The following is a 21,205-nucleotide window of genomic DNA, read 5'->3' as shown; positions in this document are numbered from 1 at the left end:
TGCTGGCTGCTAAGATGTGAAATAAGATAGGAAACTTGTTGTTTAGAGCAGGTTCGTACCAAACACCAAAAGGTGTCTGGTTTTCGTCAAACTGAAAGAGACTTTTGTTTCCGGGAGACGAGGTTGGTTTTAAACATCCTCCAAATCTCCAACACTAGGTCCCCCTGTGTGGTTCTGGGATTTTTGCGCACCGTTCTTGTGATCATTTTGACCCCACGGGGTGAGATCTTGAGTGGAGCCCCAGATCGAGGGAGATTATCAGTGGTCTTGTATGTCTTCCATTTTCTAATAATTGCTCCCACAGATGATTTCTTCACACCAAGCTGCTTACCTATTGCAGACTCAGTCTTCCCAGCCTGGTGCAGGTCTACAATTTTGTTTCTGGTGTCCTTTGACAGCTCTTTGGTCTTGGCCATAGTGGAGTTTGGAGTGTGACTGTTTGAGGTTGTGGACAGGTGTCTTTTATACTGATAACGAGTTCAAACAGGTGCCATTAATACAGTTAACAAGTGGAGCACAGAGGAGTCTCTTAAAGAAGAAGTTACAGGTCTGTGAGAGCCAGAAATCTTGTTTGTTTGTAGGTGACCAAATACTTATTTTCCACCATAATTTGCAAATAAATTCTTTAAAAATCAGACAATGTGATTTTTTGAATTTGTTTTTCTCATTTTGTCTCTCATAGTTGAGGTATACCTAGGATGAAAAATACAGGCCTCTCTCATCTTTTTAAGTGGGAGAACTTGCACAATTGGTGGCTCACTAAATACTTTTTTGCCCCACTGTATATATACTTTTTAAAATGATGCCTCTTTATAAGGATCATTTATTGCAATTATTGATGCAAGCATGTTGACAGACTACTTCATCTTAAAGTATTGGCACCTGTAAGGGAAACTTCTGGTTCACAGAGAGTAATCAACATATATAGAAGATAGCCTAAACAGCTGGGAACACTGAGTGACTTGCGTCTGACACTTATGGCCTCGAAGATTTCACACCTTGGAGTCCACAAACACCGAGAAGGAAGTGTCCCAGTGTAACCACAACAATAAACCATCTGTGACCTAGAGTTGCCCGGTCATAGAATGGGAACAACAACATTATGGCTGAAGCAGCCCATTTCCTTAAAGGAGATAACAGACCTCAGGGTTGGTCATACACCTCAAAGGGCAAAAAGGTTAGATATCTAGGAGTCTAGGAGAATTATTCCCTAGCAGACCAAATGATCAAACTAATTATCGGTAAACCGATAAAAGCTATATTCAGACTTTCTTCACAGAGGAGTACAAAAATGCTGTCATTTAATTAAAAACATAACTCATTTCTATTCATGAGCATTGTCGGTACTTGCATGCAAATGTGGACAACCCAAGGCAAATTATACTCCCAATTGGTCCTTCATTTTAAATGGAATTAAAATTATGATGGAATTCAACTCCTTTAGTCATTGAATTGCCATCATATCATTGTCACTGCAGGATTTTGTCAAGTACATCACATATCGATGGCATTGCCAATGGCTGTGATGCTTTACAGGGGTTATTGATTGACTGGAACTAATAAGCTGGGTTGGCCGGTGGAGCTCGGCCAATGGCAGCGGTCCACCGATTCGCCACAACTTCTCAGTAGCAATAATGAGATGCAGCCTCTGGTCCAAAGTTATTTCTCTTTAATAGCCTTTATTGAGTAAATGACCATTAAAATCAAGTTTTTAACCCAACCACATGAATATCAATAGGCCATATCATGGCAGGACTATGCTCTGGCTTTCTACAACTGAATCACTTTCCCAGAGACAACACTATTGATCTTTCTGTTAAATGTAATGCTTTGGTGCACAGCCAGAACATGGGGCTTGGATACAGTGAAAATAAGTCACCTGATAACTGCATCTCCAGCAAAACAGCTGACTGGAGATGACTGCAAAATAGCACAGGATTTTCTCTCCTTTTGGAAAACCCATTTTACTCCCAAATTGTTGTTGTAACACATGGCGGATAATATTCTCACACACTGGCATTAAACATAATAAAAATCGACATTACATTCATTATTCATGCTCTGTTTTCTGTCACACTATTTCATTATCTCCTGCCCTCGCCTTGCCAAGTTTGATCTCTTTCCAGCTCTTTACCTGGAGGGATTCAGGCTTGGAATACAACAGTGCAGCAGTCTATTAGCCCTAAATTGACTTGCATTTTATTTGTTTGTCCAAACGCGGTGGATTACTTAGTTTAACTGCCTTCTCCACCTCATCTATTGTGCCCTAGTCAACAATGGTTGTCCATTATTGGTTGAGCAGCAGCGTTCTCAATTTGGCAAATGAAAACTGCAAACAGCAGAATAAGGCTCATTATTGTGTGGAGTGTGCGAGTGTTTACTTTCTATGTAAATGATTTTCGGAAGTTGAGCAACTTTAGACTGAGGGTTGGAGAAACAATAAATAATTATTGGATCCGAAATACACATTCAGAACTCCATATTTGTGACAACAACAAAACAATTTGAATTCCAGATATAAGCAATATAAACAGAAATGTGTTATATTAAAAAACAGGACAATTTCATTGCCGTTGCACAGAGAGAAAGAAAGAAAACACACTGGGGACTTGAACTTTGTGAACAAGCATCGAGAAATGACAAAAATAGACTGAAAAAAAATCATTTACCCAATGTTCTGACGCCTGATGAATATGTATTGATTATGACAAGCCACAGATAAAACCTGATTTGAACAATTTTTACTTCAAACCGTGCCATTTAAATCCCAAAAGCTTGCTCCTATTTTTGCCCCTGTCTTCTTCTTTCTTTGGATACCTATTTTAAAAGAACTTATAAAGGATGAATGTGAGACAGTTAGATGGTGTCAGACTTTAATGTCACCATTGTCTCCTTATTTTGACCCATAATACCTTTCTTCATCTCGAGAATGATGTCTATGGTCCATACCAGTCACGCTATAAAACGGAAGGTTTACCTGCATATTTCCAATGTGACTTTATCCTCTCCTCTAAAAGGAAACAATAACCAAAGACCCATATGTTTCCTGTGGCCCCAGAGTACCAGCTAATCTTCCTGGCTGTCTGCACGGTGAATCTATTATTCGAAATGGCAAAACAATCAGACTTTATGGCCCAGCACCACATCTACGGGAACGGGGACCGCACGTAATTTAATACTTCAGGAATTGGCTCTACAATTGTTGCCTCTGGCTCTCCCGCTGCATGCTCAATAGGGATGTAAATGCTGCTATGATAATGGCAATAACTAGGTTCATTGGAGCTAGTGATAAACTGTGAATTGAATGGATGACCCGGGGGCAGCGTACCTCGTCCCTGTGGCTCACTGATTTAGCGCAAAAAGAAAGACCTCTTTTATTATGGTGGAACCCAGTGACTCTTGTAAGAGAAAAAAAAAAAGTGAGTGTAAAAAATACTAGAGGATGGGCTGCTTTACAAGCTTTTATGTGTTTAGGGCTTTTTTCCCTTTAGGTAAGGTTCAAAGATGGATAAAATAACATTAAAAGTATCCAATTTAGCTTCAAGGTAAGGGTAGAAACATCACTAAATGGTTGTTTTCATCTTTAAACGACCAGAAGGAATGAAAGTACTCCAAATCCAAACTGCTGCAAAGTGTTTCATCTTTTTTTGGTGCTGTTTAACCTCCAATAGCTCTGCATCAGCGCATGTAAAGACCTCAGAAACCAAATATATTAAAGTATTCTCGTTTCAGATTTATCTTTTTTCATGTGGCTGCTGATCAAGCCCTAATTGTTTGATGCTCAGTCGTTTTACCATGGAAGCTCCATCAAAACAATTGGTGCTTACTTTATCATGGTAATTCAGATTTGGTCAACCATGTTCTAAACCACCAAGCCAAAAATCATGTTTGATGTGACTTTTTAAATCCTTGGTAAACATGTTTTTTTCATCCTCATTGGCCATGGATCACCACTGACATGGATTATGTCAGTGTCTAGTTGTTGATATTTTTCTCACAAGCACAGCACTATGGAATTTTTTCATAATTGAATTGTACTTTATTTTCTATCATTTAATATTTAGATGCATTATTTAATTTGAATCTTTCCTTTTGCTATGTTCGTGTTATGCACCATAGCAAATACCCAGTGATAAACCAGCTTACAAGGGTTAGGGTTAGGGTTACCAGCTTACAATTTGGATACTGATGTTGCAATTGTAGGACTTTCGTTCATGCTAATAAAGGCGCATTTTGCAGTAATATATAGTGTTGGAGAGAAAATTCCTCTGAAGGGAACTTTGGGATTTTCGCCTTTGTAGACTATTTACATGCACAAAAACGTATAAAACACACCACAGGAAAGGGTAAACCCCATAAAACGTAATAGGGATTCTTTTAATTTCCAGTAGTCCACATCTTCACAACGTATAACCTTAATCATTATAGCATAGGTAGATTAATGTATTTAAACTACATAGCCCAGGGGTGTCAAACTCAAATTCATCACGGGCCACATCAGCATTATGGTTGCACTCAAAGGGCCGGTTGTAATTTTAAGACTATATAATACATATATAAATATTGAATATATATAAAATAATGTATTATATTAACGGGCCTTGAGTTTGACACCCCTGACATAGCCCATTCTCAATTATCATCATAAAGGCTTTTAAGATTGTAAGTACAATATTAGAGCATACAGGTTTTTTCAGCTTGCCCTATTAGGTTTTTTTTTCCTCCCTATAAATACTCTAATGATGGCTTGCGTACACTATGTTCAGTTGGAACATGGAACTTGCAAAGTTAGACTAAAGTTGCAGCTTTTAAAAGCTTTTTGCAATTTTCCCACGGCACAATAACACTGTGATGTAACACAGGCTTTAGTGGGTCCAATTATGGTGCTTGTTTTGTTGTTCACACAGTTTCCGTGAGTTTAAAAGTTTTAGTCTGGTCATTAAAGTGCCGATACTAATGAGGTAGAACAGTGTGGCTGTTAAGACAGGACGAGAAGGCTGTTTAATAGCTTCCATTACAGACTTGGTTAGCTTACTCCATTATCTAAGTGAACTCCATCTCATCCTACACCATTTATTTAAAAACCAGGACAGGATCACAATGCAAAACAAGTCCAGGAACATCGATCTTACCCTGCTGGATTCGCGACTCTTTGACAACCACAACAGAGGCAATTCTTCTTCTAGCTATCACATTACAGGACTATGATGTTCCACTGATCAGCAGCATTTCCATTTGTCAAAAGTGTTTGCAGTGGCTCTTCACGGTGGTGTTGATTACTGTAGTGCTGCATTGTTGTCTGTGAACATTGGCATACTGCATGAACCTGTAAACTGCAATTAATTAGGAGCTGGGGGTAATAATAAACACAGTTGAAGGATGGTTATAAACCTAATTGTGTGTGTGTGTGTGTGTGTAGGAGTGTGTGATGTGATGGTCAGGCATATTGGAATGGTAAAACAATTTTTTTTTCACAAATATATCTAAATGTGTACTGTATGGGTGAAGAGACAAAACGGAAAACAATGCAGCACAACAGCAGCGGTAACACAATGTAGGATAGGGGGTTATGTCTGTTAACATTGTTGGCTGTTTGTTTAGGCTAGAATTTGACTTTTGTTGAGAATAAAACATTTAACCCTAGGAATATATATTACAAATCTTAGTTTTTATCATTTTTATTGAAAATCTCCCTCATGCCCCAAGATGCCGGCAAAATATATTTTATATTTTCATAAATGTTAGGTGGGACTCTTGATTTGTGTTTCATCATCAAAATGAAGTTCAATTTTCTGGCAGAGCTAAAAGTAATCAAAAATAATTAAAGTTTGATATAATTCAATTGTATTTTAGCGATAGCGTGTTAGTCCAACATTATATGGGCTGTCCAATCTGCAGCATGTTACGCCCAAAATGTATGAAAACTGTCTAATAAATACATAATATTGACATGTAATTTGCAAAATAATCAACCGAATGTACCCTCTCCTCCATTATTGATATATAAATTGCCTATCAAAATGTAATTGGTTTGTTTTAGAGGCTTTTTAGGTCCATTATGGGCCACAAGATGCAAAATATATCACAGGAAAACATTTTCTCATTGTATTTTATTAATTCTTATTTGCCTTTTCTCTTCTTCTCTACTTTTATGACTCTTTCTTCTGCAGCCTTTGTGCTAAGCTGTGCGTTCCCCAAAGAGCCTGCCGGAGGAGAAGTTTCTGTGACGCACCTCCACGCTGGAGGAGAAGCCTACTTCAGCTGCTTCACCGGCTACAAGCTGCAAGGCCCCAAAATGCTCACCTGCCGCAATGCAACCACGCCTTACTGGAGTGGAAAGGAGCCCCGATGTGTGGGTAAGACAAACTGGTTAGACACACATTTGGGACAGTGTGGTATACATATACAGAGCTACATTTCTAGAACTGTCGGTCCTTTTTTTCTGAACGCTGACTGCTCAGAGATTCTTTGAGCACTATCCGTGAACCATTTACGCCTGCCAAATTGAATGAATGTATTTTTGCTTTGCACTCAATTTGCAATGAAATGACACACTTCTAGGAAAACTAGAAGCATTGGTCTCCACATTGCGGCACTATTTTTCCATACGCATTTCCACAAACCCAAACCATTACCTGTAGGATGTGGATGAAGTCTCTAATGGCTGTGCCAACAAAGATTGCACAATCATTTACTTTAGGAGATTAAGAACATTTTGAGAAGAATAATAACACTCCTTATTTGTTTTGAGAGTGAGTTATACTCAGAACACACAGCTTTGCATGTATAACAAATCTATTTCAAATTGTTATGCCCTGCACACAATAAAGCAAGTGCTTTAGTGCACGTATGTGTGGTTAAAGAGCCTGTGACAGCATCCCAACAACTGTTGTGCAATGAAATATTGGACTACTAGTCATCTCGAACCGTTAGTTTAAAAAAGAAGGTGCGATATCGTTCCGATAAATATCAATAATTTCGAACATCGCGGGGAAATTCCTTCGACTCATTTTGAAGTTTTGGGGAAAGCCGGAAGTGACGTCAATGCGGGAACGCTTCACTGTGCGGCGAGAGAGCCAAACACGGACAAAGTGTGTTGTCATGCGTAGAAATGGTGAATTACTGAGTGTAGGCACATTAATAACGTTTTAATGAAGTTGACTACAGTATATTCATATTTGTCAGTGCTTTCATGTCAATTCAGCGAACATAAACATAAATGATCGTGGTGAAGATGATGATTAAATTAGGATTAAAAATCGGTAGTGAGAGCTGCTAAATGTCCTCCCGTCGGATGTGATATAAAAACAAATCGATTATTTTTGTAGTTGTAAACTCAAGTGGATGAAACTACATGTATTAGTGCTTTCATGTCAATTCGGCAAACATATGATACATTAAATGATCGTGAGGATGATGATTTAAAAATCGTTTGTTTGAGCCGGTCTGCTTTTCCTGATGAGAAAACAAACCGATGCTTTTTGTAGTTGTAGTCAGTGGTGTAGTGGGCGTTGGACGTGGGGGTACGCCGTACCCCACTTATTTGAAGCATGATTTCTTTTTTTAATAGTCTAATAAATCTAAAATCATTGCCAGTGTTATCAGTTGCAAAGTGGGTGTGTTTGTTGTAATAATTACGAAACATAATAGGGCATGATTTTCACCAGTAATTATAATGGAAAACGTAGCTCAAAGTCATTTATGCAACTTGGAATTTGAAGCGTGTGTGTGTGAGGGGCAGAACCGTGTGTGTAGGGTGACCAGGTGTCCCCGCGCTTGCGGGACATTGAGACTATGTCCAGCATTTGAGTGATAGTCGCGCAGAAAGGCCGGATCGGTTCGCTGACAGCCGGCACCGCCCTTTATTATTATATTGTCTAAACGGCATCATTTAAGTTGCGCTGATGCTGGGATCCTGAATGGTGCAGCTGGAGCGCTGTGCCCGCAATGACGTCACACATCATTTGGCGGGACTTGAAGAATCCCCGAGAAGATCCAGAAAATTGTCAACATTGAAGGGCAGATTAATGGTTATCAAAGTACAAATATCCAAAATCAGTTCAGTAACGGTTTTCAAGGGGACAATATTTACTCAAATTGATGGGTTTGGATGATGGGGGAAACTCATGTCACAGGCTCTTTAAATGAATAGTTGATGGTATGTGGGAGTTGAGGCAAACACCCATATAAAAAAAAGTATTTTGTAATATTTCTTTGTTTTGCAAGAGATGTATAATGTTTTGCTGGTAAAGTTGTGTGGGTAGCGTATTGAGTTTAGCATAATTAACTTATGGTTTCAAAGATAGCAACGAAGCTATACAGAAGTACATGGAATTGCATTTGTCCAAATGCTTTAAAATAAACTTCTTGACAATAAATGACCAAATTTAAACATTTGAGCTTTATTGTAAGCTTTCCTCCAGAATCCAGGTGATTTTGATTAACAAAGCTTTTCACTTGATTGTCTCCTACTGCGTTGATTAGTTACACTGAGAGGGCAAATTAGTGTGTTTGCATGTGATTAGCAGCCCACAGAGCTAGTCTTTGGAAATGGATGCAAAACAAGGCCATTGGACCTGGCTGCTGTAATTAGAACTGGGCTGCATGACTATCCTTCTCCTGCTGGTAAAGACTCATCTGCCAGTTCCAGCCTTTCTCCTTCTGCCTGCCTGCAGCTGCTCCGGACTGATAGTGTTTCTGCTGCTGTTCTGCTGTTCTCTTTACAAGTACATCACACACAGGCACACACTCTGAGACCCAGGTGAGCCGCCTAGTGTAGTCCAGCCACAGTCCGCTGGATATTGATGCAATCAAAGCTCAGACTAGTACTTTTCTCCAAACCCCCCTCCCCCGCCATCGATGGTGTCAATACTTTTCTCATCTTGTCCCTCCAACTCTTTGTCTTCTCCCTCTTTCTTCTCATACAGCATCCTGTGGGGGGATGATTAAAAACGCCACCTATGGTCGTATCGTCTCTCCCGGTTTCCCTGGCAACTACAGCAACAACCTGACGTGCCACTGGGTCCTTGAGGCCCCTGAAGGCCAGCGGCTCCACATCCACTTTGAGAAGGTGGCTCTGGCAGAGGATGATGACAGGTGGTGTACACACATTGAATCAATCACAGTGTGTACAGTTTGAATGTTTGTGTCCTCAGCTTATAGATGGCACTGAGCTTTAAACTCAATATCTGTATGGCTGCGGTTAGACCAATGGCTATAAATAACCAAAATCTTTAGGGAACAACAGATGAATTTGAAAGGGCTTTCTATCATTATAATCCTTTAACAGTGTTCTATCAAGCGGATGAATTGAAGGGACTGCACAGGGGTGGTGAGGGGAAGGAAACAGCAATCGCATTACATTTGTCTCCAGTAACTACTGATCCACATGGCTATCGTCACACATGGCCATTCACTTCATTACCGAGCGGGGGAGAAAGTTATCACAAAGTTATTACAGCCACAACTGGAAGAGTGAGCAGCTGTCGGAGAGCTTGTAACTTCTCTTTTTTTGTGATTCTTTTACCTTTCAAGGCTCAGTTAAATCCATTTTCAACTGTTTTCCTTCTCTGTGTGTGTGTGTTTCTCAGGCTGCTGATTAAGAATGGCAACAACATAGACTCCCCCCCAGTGTATGACTCCTACAAGGTTGAGTATTTGCCCAATGAGGGTGTGCTCAGTACCGGACGTTACCTGTTTATAGAGTTCACCACAGACGGGACATTGACCTCCACTGGAGCAGCCGTCAGATATGAAGGCAGGTTTATCCTGCTGTTTGCAAATAGTAACCCATTTTTTGTTTATGTTTTTTTTTTTAATATCTTCATTGATTTTCCCAGTTTTCTTCCACAAAAGCAGTGATACAAAGCATGTACATTCGGTTAAAATCCACAAAGTAATGAAATATATAACAAATCCTGACAAATCAAAATCTTGTTTGTTATGTTTGATACCAGGTATTTGATTTTTTTGTCCACAGCTTTTGCCAAAGGCATGTGCTATGAGCCCTTTGTGAAGTACGGGAACTTCAGCGGCAGCGACTCCGCCTACGGTCTGGGTGCAGTGGTGGAGTTCTCGTGCGACCCCGGCTACACGCTGGAGCAAGGCTCGGTAGTGATCGAGTGTGTGGACGCACAAAACCCACAGTGGAATGAGACGGAGCCGGCATGTCGAGGTGGGTCACCCGATTTCATCTGCTTGAGTAATTGTGCGATAAAAGAAATATTTTCAAAAATGTGCTTCCAATGGAGCGGAATTCAGAGGCAAATATGACTGACCTGTAGACCCCCAGCTTTCATTGTCTGCTTGATCAATGCAGCAGCTAGGGAATACTTTTTCTTGAAATATTAAAGACCACTGGAAGTTAACTGTATCTGTATAAGCTGCTTTTCTCTGATCCATGAAAAATGTCCCCTTAAAATTGCTACAATGATTAACGTTGATATATGCGCTTCCAGGGCGGACTCTAGAAGTGCTTAAGATTAAAAAGGAATACAATAGATGGCCTAGAATTAAAAATACCACACTGCATATACTGTACGCACCAGACTTAATAGCTACCCCTGAGCACTTTCCCTTCTCCTGTTTCTCTCTCACACACACACACACACACACACACACACACACACACACACACACACACACACACACGCGTGCGCACACACCCCCACAAACACACACACACACACACACACACACACACACACACACACACACACACACACACACACACACACACACACACACACACACACACACACACACACACACACACACACACACACACACACACACACACACACACACACACACACACACACACACACACACACACACACACACACACTGACCTCACTCTTGGCCTTTGTTGCCTTCTGCAACACAGGGAAATTGAAAAGCTCTCCTGGAAAGCTAGATATGAGTACATTTAATGTCTGCTCCTGTGGGTCATGGTCATCAAGCACTTTGTTGCTAGTATGCAGTTTTACAAGGTTCACGTCAAGGAGTCTGCACCCTCGATTTCAGATGCCTTTTATTAAGCGTGTAAAGCATGGTTCCATTCTTTAAAGTCACATTAATTTAACATACTTTAAACCTGCAATATTCTAGCCATGCCTATAGTGCATTGTATACATACTTGGAGTGCATTATAATCTACTTAGCTGTATATTTATAGTTATAAGCACTTATAAACAGATATTTAACATAACATGAATTATATTCACTGTAATAATGCAATACAATGTGATTAGGTCACTATAAATGGTCACAGTTTGTTAAAGAAAGTGAATAAAATATCCAACACATACAAGCTCATGAAATGAAAATTAAAAGCAACACCACTTACTCTTAAATGGAATGCATAATGAAATGTTTATAATGTATAACAATTATGAATTCATATTACACTGAGATTAAACATTTTTTGTGAATGACCAGCAATTATTAAGTGTTAAGATTTTTGAAATGATACGTCATTATAATTTTTTTTTAAATGGTTGTCATCATAAAGCCTTTTATATTTGTATGTGTTTATTTTGGACAGTTATACAGTGCTATAAACACATTTTAATGTCTTAACAAGTATGTTTAGTGCATGAGCTTCATAGAAAGTGCTAGTTTCTAACCTAACAATTTGATATTTACTTTGCTTTCCAAATCATGTTACATTTTAATCAAAGGTTTTTGTGTGATGAAATCCTTTTTCCAGTTGTGTCTCAGTGTGAACCTGAGGGGTTGTGTGTTGCAGCTGTGTGCAGCGGGGAGATCACGGACTCTGCCGGCGTGGTGCTGTCTCCTAATTGGCCCGAGGCCTACGACAAGGGTCAGGACTGCATCTGGGGCATCCACGTGGAAGAGGACAAGAGGATCATGCTGGACATCCAAGTGTAAGAAACCGCACTCAGGTGTAAAACTACAAATCACACAGGGAGGTCAGAGAGGACACCGGATCGACCAGGAGTTGTTAAACACTCTGGACACAAACTCACTTTTTTTCTCATCTTTAATTTCACTCGCAGAGGCACATATTACAACACGTAATGGGGAAGTGTTTCTGTGTCTGCAGTCACTAATTAGATTTCATTTTTTTCCTCCGCTACATTAAGAATTCTGTGTAGCTTCCAGCCCGCTCTCTGACCAGATTAGCCAGTAAGCCTGCCTGCTCCCACTTCCCTGGTGTGTGTCTCAGAGTTGGCTTTGAAATAAATATGCTCTGGCAGTAAACTACTCTGAGCCACTTATACAGCCCTCCCAACTGCAATTCAACACACATTCAACACGCATGCGCACAGATGTCAAAATATAGGCACAGGAAAACCTGTTTCTCCTCCATCCATCACTCTTACTTTACATGAATGTCCCTTGATATACTTTCTCATCCGAGTAATTGCTCTTAAGTAAACACATTATATTGTAAATGTCTCTTTAAAAGCAAAACTATTTGTGCATGTTAATCTGTGCCTTTATCTTATGTGGATTCATCCGTTTGCGATTCTCCATAATATTTACTCCATCATGCCTACCGTATAGCACAGTTTAATTGATTCGTGTTGTTGCCTGAAGCACTTGCACACAAGAGCAGATAGGTTCAAATTAAACCAGCGGGAATACTGCCTGAGGTCAGAGGAAAATAGAGTCACTGATAAATCTCAGAGGCTATTGTTAGCTAGTGGCCATGGTGGTCATCAATGCAAGCACACAATGGTTATGTGTACAATTTCTTAATTCCTCTATTTATTTATGCTTTCATTATGATTTGATGGATTTGCAAGGTTTAGTCATGCCATCAGGTTTCGATGCTGAGCATATCGATTTTAATCCACAGTGGTAGAGCATGTAGAAGAAGAAAACCTAATATATATTATTTTTATTTTTTAGAATTTCCTAGTTTCTCTTCAGGAAAGGAAAACACTTAATATAAGTTTCCCAATTAAGTGAACACAAAAGGAAAATCTATTTGTGGACAGGAGCCAAAACGATTTTCTTTTAAACATGAATAAATACATTTAAATGAATTGAAATGAAATAATTGGACCAGATGGACATTCTAATTTGTGCTGGGCTCACAAGTTGTTAAGGGCAAAGTACTGTATCAGCTTGTTGTAGTATTATACAAACCATTGCCTACTAAAAGACAAGAAAAAGATAATAATTCCTGTTCCGGTGGTGAACGGCACAAAATCCGGACAGAGATCAGAGTAAAGTGCGAACAGTTCAAAACAATTATTGTGCATGACCAGTATCAGCGGGAGATAACTCCTGTACTATATATGCGTGGTAGCATTTTCCTTAAAAAAAGAATTCAAATAGTAGAATTTGGACAACATACACTGAACAAAAATATAAACGCAACACTTTTGTTTTTGCTCCCATTTTTCAAAGATCTAAAACATTTTCTACACACACATGTATATAAGGCACGGAACATTATATTGCATACTTTTGATTTTTCTAGATATGGCTAAATTAAGTCTTATAAAAAACCCTCAATAGACTCCAAATAATGTTTGGTGTAAGGGAGGAGGATACCAAGGATGCCAATAATACACAACAACAAAATACCACACAGGGGTTTGTGTGTGACCCTGCTTGCCTCCCTGTTCTTTACTCTGAGATCAAGACTCAATGATTAGAATTGGTTGAAAGTCAACCAACCATGTGCACCTACAGGGTAAAAAGGATCAGAGGATTTTTTTCCCCCCCCTCATACAGAAGTAAACAAGTTTGATTTGAGGTAAACTGATTTTCACTCAGGGATCTCTTTTTAAATTGCACAAGCCTAATATTTGTTTTAATCTTGAGCCGCATGAGGCCGCATGAGGCCGCTGGCTGCAAATTAATGACGCTGTGGCCGGCTCTGGTTTATCTCAAGGTTGGTCATGCATGGCCTTCGTGGCAGTATAAACACACAGCTTGCGTGGTCCCTGCAGACCCTCCCATTACCCTCATGTCTGGTCTGCTCATCTTGAGAACTGCATTCATAAAGGCTAGTTCAACACATAGTTTGTGTGTTTGTGTGCACACATGTGACAAAAGGCTCTTGTGGATGAGAGCTGTCTCATTATAAGTGTGGGCACACACTTTTACACATTAATGAGAATGTTTTCTGTATTATCATTCATCACTGTGCTTGTGCTGGCAATTACAGTGGATCACTGTGCATAATGAGAACTGATTAATTAATTTAGGCCAAACAGGAGGGCTGGCTCTGTGCTAATTAGCACGGAGCGGGAGACGAGAGGTTACAGCTGATATCCCCCACCTGTGGAATACAACAAGGTTAACCATTCACATGAGGATTTCTAGCACTCAGAGTATTGTATCTAAAAATGTGTAACATATTTCAGCACAGTGGGGAAAAGTCTGTTTTACCGTGGTAATGTTGTTGTCAGTTTACTGAGCATGAGACGTTTTAAATTGGACATAGCGGGTTTATGGTGCCCTCTTGTTGAGACTCTAAGCGTTGCACCCCATTGCAATCCCTACTAGTGCTGGATAAGGTGCCTTGGAAATAAATGGTCTTTTTCATTTTTAAGAAAGAACCTTTTTTTTTTACAGAGCAGAACAAATTAAATGTCAAATCCATATGAATGGATTTAGAAAGTTGTCTTTTGAAAGTGTGACATTAAAAGCAATTTACTTTCTGTTAGAGTTACTAGATATTTGTCGGGTTCTTCAGACTTGACTTGACAGGTCAGTGAAGGTGACAAAACGCCTAGAGGCTTGTAAAAAAAACAGCTGTCATCCCCTCATCTGCAGAATCGAGCCGGTGCCATTGGTATGCAGAGGAGCTTTTTGGGAATTCTTTAAAGGTCCTCTTTCAAAACCCTTGGAACTTCCCGTCGATGAAGGAGACATTTAATAGTATAGGACAACTCTAAAGTATTGCCTTGAAATTGTTTTGAAATGGACCCAATGAATCCTTTCCAGCTGCATTGACCATGTTAAAAGCAAGTCGTACTCTCTCACACCATGTTGTCATCACTTTAGTTTCAAGTAGTTCAAGGGCTCAGTAAACAAGACTCAAATTAATTCAGCGGGGGGTATAACAAATTTGAGGGTTAGGGTTAAGGTTGTGCCAAAAGCCAATACTGATTTAAAGTGCCTGATGGGTTACCGCTTTTATTTTTAACCTTTATCAGAAGAGTGACTGTCACCACAGCTACACTTCCATTTATTTATCTTCAAGAACAAACCAATAAATTATACAAATGTATTAAAGTGGTCAAACTTTGTATTACCTTGACAGCAGAGTGATAAACATTAATGCTACTGCAAAATGGAAAATAAACTAAGGAACATATGGAAAGGGGTGAAAATATTTATTTGGTAGATTATCAGTTCGCAACAGAGGACAGGAAGTGACTGCTTTCCTGTCTGGAGGAGGAAAGCATTAGGAAGCCAGGTGGGATGACATTTGGGTTTCAGAGTGCTGTCTCAGTCTGGACTGAAGGCACTTTGGCATTCTTTTGTGTTGTCACCATTTCAAGTGCACTTCAAGCAGTCAGTGGAGCAGATGGATGGGGTCAGTGGGAACATTTAAAACCAAGGTTGACTGCAGCACTGTCGATAAGTCAGAGCAATTGGGGAGGCTTAGGAACCCAGACAGGAGGAAAGGTCACAGATTGTGAAGTGTGCAAGCGATATGCCAATACCGCTGACTATTATCAGATGTCTTTAGAAATGGCTGCTGAGTTGGCCTCGTATCTTGTCCAACATCAGATCAAAGTTCTTGTTGTTGATGTCGGATAGGAATGAACTGCATTATAGTACATTTTTTCCAAACGAATACCTCTGGGTTTGAAACGTGAATCAAATGCAGATGTGTGTTAAACCTGCATTCTCTCTCAAATCCAACACAGGGAAAAATAAGTCCAATTGTATAAAAGTCTAAAAGAAAATCACCCCTACTTCTCACTTGATGTATAAGTAATCAAGTTCATTTTGATGAATATGGTTCTGTAAGAATACAATTGAAGATCAGGCAGAGAATGCTTTAAGACGTGATTGACAGATTGACGGTTCGCTTCAACAGTATCATCCACTTTGGGTGTTCTCTGTGTTTTCCTCTGAGAACTTTAACCCCTTCAAAGAATGTCATCAGTTTTTGAAGTTATTGTAAAATGTACTTTGCTTCGAAATGCTAAAAACACTTTGTGTTTTCGTGAATGGTTGTTGTTAAGTAGGCTCAGTCATTGGTACATGTTTATCTATAAAGCCATGTTGGGTAAACTACCAACTTATATATGCTCTTTGATCTCACAGAGAGTGGCAAGCTATTGCCTGAGATACCAGGATGTGTTTTTATTACATGTGCCAAGTACTAGGACTGTTTTAGGTACTAAAGCTTTTATGTGTGCTGCTCCTCTAGCTTGGAACACTATGCAAATGTTTTTGAAACTGAGCATTTTGGTTCCCTTGCATCATTTTAAAGCTCGGATAGATTAAATGTTATTAGATATCTGTCATTGTGAATAGGTGCTAATGTACTACCCCTGTAATTATGTTGTATTGATGTCCTTTTGTTTTCTGTTGTTTTTATGTGTAACCATGTGCTGCAGGTCTCCTTGAAAAAGAGATCGTTGATCTCAATGGGATTTTCACCTGGTTAAATAAAGGCTACAAACAAACAAGTAGAAATGCTATTGAGCTCTCATGACCACAGAGTAGTCCAACAAGTTAAAACATACAGATTGTGTCATTGATAAGATATACCAATTTGAATCAAAATAGAATAAATTACGTGAGGAATGAAGATCCACTTGAAAAGTTTCTGGAGAACATGTACGGTATGTAGCAACAAAGGAAGTTAAATGCAGAGAGTTCAGTTAATACAACAGTTTAAGACTGCCTGACTTCTAGGGTAGTGTAAATGCAGGGATGCCTTTTAGAGGAGATAAGGGAAAATACATAGATAAAAGCCTTGTTTAAATGAGCAGATGGTCGAGGATAAAGGTTGAATACAATTAAGGTGTAAAATATGATAAGAGTTAAAATGCAAACAATGTGGCCTTCCTTGCTGGACTACCCATGCTTTATTATGACAATTTCTGCATATAAGCATAAAGTGTTTTCATGCCCATTTGGAAATGGAAACTGGCATGTTATACCTTTCATGTATAACACAGTTGGTGATTGTTGGGAGAACCTGGAGGTGTAAATTGTGCCCATAGCCGTCCAACTAACCAGTGGGAGTATTGTCACTCAGCACCTCATTTCACTGCCATTCATTCAGCTGGCATCTCCTATGTGTCTGTCAGGAGCTGGAATTCAGTTTTGGCTTTGACTTTTTGTTTCAGTACCAGCACATTGAACAGGCAGGCAGTGGATCAGCCAGTCTGGTTATGTTTTTGTCTTAAATATTTAAATATCTTGTTTGTCCAATCATATACATTGTTGGTTGGTTTCGACAGTAAACGTTAAAAGGTAGGATTTGTTCCCAGTCTGGGTGATTAAAGATGAAGTGGATGCATTTTACTTGCATGCTGGTTTTTACTCAGCATTAATGTTGAAATATTGTGGGGGAGGTTGTGAATAAGAGATTGAGGAGAGGTAAACAGACTCAGGTCTTTTGTTTCCTTCCATTGTCATAAAACTGTTTCAATCACACAACAAATGACCCTGTCAAAGGCTCCTAGTTTTGTGTTGGTTCCAATGTTCTCTGGGTTAGTCTCATGGGTTCTATAAGTCAATCTGCCAGAAAAGAAAGCAGCCTCAATCTGGAGGCCCTTTATCGCCTGTCAGTGATTCAGCACAAAATTAAGGGAAAAATAAGAAACCCTACCCCTCTCAGTGACATAAACATATAGTGTGTCAGACAGGTGCTCCAGATCAGTGCTCTCACACTACAATCAACATGAACATAGACATAGAGTTCTTAGACTCATTAGGCCAAAAATACATGTCCATGTGTTTTTAGAACCGACACACACAAAACAGAAAAATCAGAGGGTAGTATCACAAAGAATACAGGTATGGAGAGTAAAATTTGATTTCAAAAGAAAGTGTTTTGGTTTCTTTGTGTGTTCAATACCAAGCAATACATTAACTCAGAGGACAAAAGAAACAGGCATTTAGTACTTTAAAAAACATGTTGCTTGTGCTATTTGTTTTTGAGATATTATACAGTGATAAGAACAAATTATTGTATTAAGTTGCAGACGTCTCAATCATACAGTTCATATGCTCGCACATGTTTACATTGATTCTTAAATATTTCACTACATGAGGTTCTGGCATGTTCTCCTTCTGACCTATTGATTACATGTAAATAATCTTTGCAGGCATGTTTCTTACTAAAGGATTTTTACTCCTTTGTTTCTTATTTTAAGTTTTTAGTTTGTTTGAAAGCTTTCTTGACAAAGCCTGATCTCTCTTCAATCTCCATTTCTATGCGCTCCACTCCCTACTTGGCGCACCGGTAACTTTCTTGTGCGAACGAGAAAGTATCTCGTGCGAACGAGAAATTATGTTGTGCGAACGAGAAAGTATATCGTGCGCACAAATTAATAAAGCGTGGCCTTGTTTTATTTAAATTGAGGCCACGAATTACATCTCGTGCGCACAAATTAATAAAACGTGGCCTCGTTTTATTTTATTTTCTCTCTATGAACCCTCCAGGGCTCCGTAGTTTCTTGACTTCATTCAAAATAATTCTTTACAGAGGAGAGCATTTGTGTGAAGAAGCAGGAAATAAAAAGGAACTCACCTTGTGGTATAACCGGCAAGAGAGAAAGCCTTAGAGCTCCATACTGTTTCCGAAAGAATCCTTGATAATCCATGATATGGCGTTTCATCACCGCAGTATCAGCCGGTAGAATCTTCCTTATAAGCTCCGCCCCTCTTTTTTATCAAATTTTTATTTTTAAAGCTTTATACATAAAATCAGCACTTTTGAAACAGGAAGTGAAATAGAGCGATATGAGGCATAGCTAGAATGGGTGATCTGTTTGGTTTTTTGATTAAAACACTTCATAGACATGTTTTTTTTATATATATATCTGAGACCTATGCTATTGCCTAAAAATAGCATGATAGGTCCTTTAAAGTTTATCAATGACAAAGAGTTATGGAGACAGCATTTGTAAATAAGCTTCTGATCAGTACTAGCTGAGAGAAGAGCGGGAAATGTGATTTTCAGGCATAATCACTTTGAATTTGTGTTAATCCAGATTGTGCAAATTGTAAAGAGATAAACTTGGGGGTTAGTTACCATTTTTAAAGAATACTGCTTTACTGAAAATAGTTTGATTGGTGACTTATTCGCATACAGCAAATAGAAATTGAGAGTTTGTGCGGGTGGGAGGTGATTCATAAATTCAAAATCAGTGCTAGCATTGTGCCATTATTAAAATATAATATTATTGCAGATTTACACTTTGGCACATATTCATGAGACCTATGTGGGGCGAAGAGCAATACATCATTCATTATTTAGTGTTTACTTCACATCAGATTCATCCAATATAAACTGAATTAATATTTCCCAAGTCCTGCTGACAACGCTGTGTCAGCTTTTGCTTTCAACACTGAGATGGTAACCAGTCACCTAACTGTTAAAGCTCTACCCAAAAGTCTTGTTTTTTTTCAATAGCTTCAATGTTATATGACTAAGTGGCTCCAAATTAATACAGCATTTTAGTACTACGCTGGACATGTAAGACACATTTAATTTAATTGGATTTAGGTGTTTTTTTCCACGTTATATGAATATCTTTAGAAGTCTTTTTTTTCAATAGCTTCATTCATATTATTGGCACAAATCAGCAGAGATCACATCGAATTGGAATTTATTAGTTCTTATTTGGGTCACTTATAATGCAAAAATATAATCCTTAATCAGATACACATCAATACAGTCTAAACATCACTATAACAAACTATCACTGTACAATGTGAATTAAGGACTTAGGAATGCATTGTGAACATGAAATGTTTATTAACCCGTTTTTGATGTCTGTTGCAGTCTCCATATTGGTAAGAATGACCTGCTGACCTTCTATGATGGAGACGACCTGACAGCCAACATCCTGGGACAATACAGTGGTACAAAGCCACACTTCAAGCTCTATACCTCCATGGCGGATGTCACCATTCAATTTCAGTCCGACCCTGCCACCAACATCTATGGCTACAACAACGGCTTTGTGGTCCACTTCTTTGGTAAGAACAGTTATTTTCTATATTTGATCAAATTGGGATTTATTTTGAGAAAAATAACTAGATTCTTTGTTCCAGTTTAATGAAGTACAAAGCAGTTAAACTTACAATTAAATGATGATAGACATTAACTGTACTATTCCCATTAGAAGAGACACTAGAAACCCACAAAAATGGTACTAATAAGCGTGAAATGTGAAATTCTCCTTACCCAGCAGGTAACGAATTATAACATTTTCTTGATTTGTTCCTTTTTCTTTCCTGTCTTTCTTTTGATTTGCCGATGTCTTCTGGCTTATCCAAGGTGCACAGGATGAGACAACAACAAACACAGAATAAAAATACGAGGGCACACTTCAACATCAGCTGGTTTTGCTATGTCTTGTTTTCTAAGCGCAGCATGCGGCAGTTAGGGAGGCGCAGATTGACTGCTGCCAAACCACATGCTGTGTTCCTCCAAGCACACATCACAAGCCCCTATTTACATTGTCCTCCCCATCTGCTGCTTTATAGTGCACACAGACAGTCTCGCATTTATATTCCCTTCCCCTGCAGAGGACATTTTTGTATATCAATGCTAGGATTTCCACGAAGGAACCTCAATAGTTGTCCTTTTACTAAAGAAATAAGAACACATAAAGAATTGTTCCCAGTACCATTGTTTTTTTTCTCATTGTGTCTGCATAGAGATGTCTGTAATCAGCTATTTCCCACTCTTTCTTGCATCTTTTCTACCAACACATCTACCAGAGATGGCAAAAGTAACCACATCCTTTACTCAAGTAGAAGTACAGATACTCGTGCTTAAAAATACTCTGGTAAAAGTAGAAGTACTGACTAAACTTATTTTCTCAAGTAAAAGTAAAGAAGTATGGGCTTCAAAATGTATTTAAGTAAAAAGTACCCATAACTAGCAGCTGTTTTAAAGAGTAACTGACCTCCATTTATATGAATAGAACAATAATGTCATTGTTAGCTAATGAATGTTTCCATGCTGAACAACGGCAACATGACAAAGTTTTCATTGGTCCTTCTTCTTTAGAGA

At 38.9% G+C, this 21,205-nt stretch overlaps 1 protein-coding gene across 1 annotated transcript in view; it reads left to right on the top strand.

Annotated features, from left to right (window-relative positions):
- LOC104944445 (seizure protein 6 homolog) overlaps positions 1–21,205 on the top strand; it is a 37,440-nt gene that overhangs the window by 5,902 nt on the left and 10,333 nt on the right. The window contains exons 3-8 of the mRNA XM_010769978.1: positions 6,171–6,356; positions 8,928–9,096; positions 9,591–9,757; positions 9,980–10,174; positions 11,750–11,888; positions 19,967–20,163. Of these exons, the coding sequence (XP_010768280.1) occupies positions 6,171–6,356; positions 8,928–9,096; positions 9,591–9,757; positions 9,980–10,174; positions 11,750–11,888; positions 19,967–20,163 (1,053 nt within the window). The remainder of the gene's footprint in view (positions 1–6,170; positions 6,357–8,927; positions 9,097–9,590; positions 9,758–9,979; positions 10,175–11,749; positions 11,889–19,966; positions 20,164–21,205) is intronic.

This window comes from Notothenia coriiceps, unplaced genomic scaffold (genome assembly GCF_000735185.1).
Source record: "Notothenia coriiceps isolate Sejong01 unplaced genomic scaffold, NC01 NC01_scaffold00008069, whole genome shotgun sequence".
Classification (NCBI taxonomy): domain Eukaryota; kingdom Metazoa; phylum Chordata; class Actinopteri; order Perciformes; family Nototheniidae; genus Notothenia; species Notothenia coriiceps.
The sequence above is the reverse complement of the archived record's forward strand: the minus strand, read 5'-3'. Positions and strand labels throughout refer to the sequence as shown.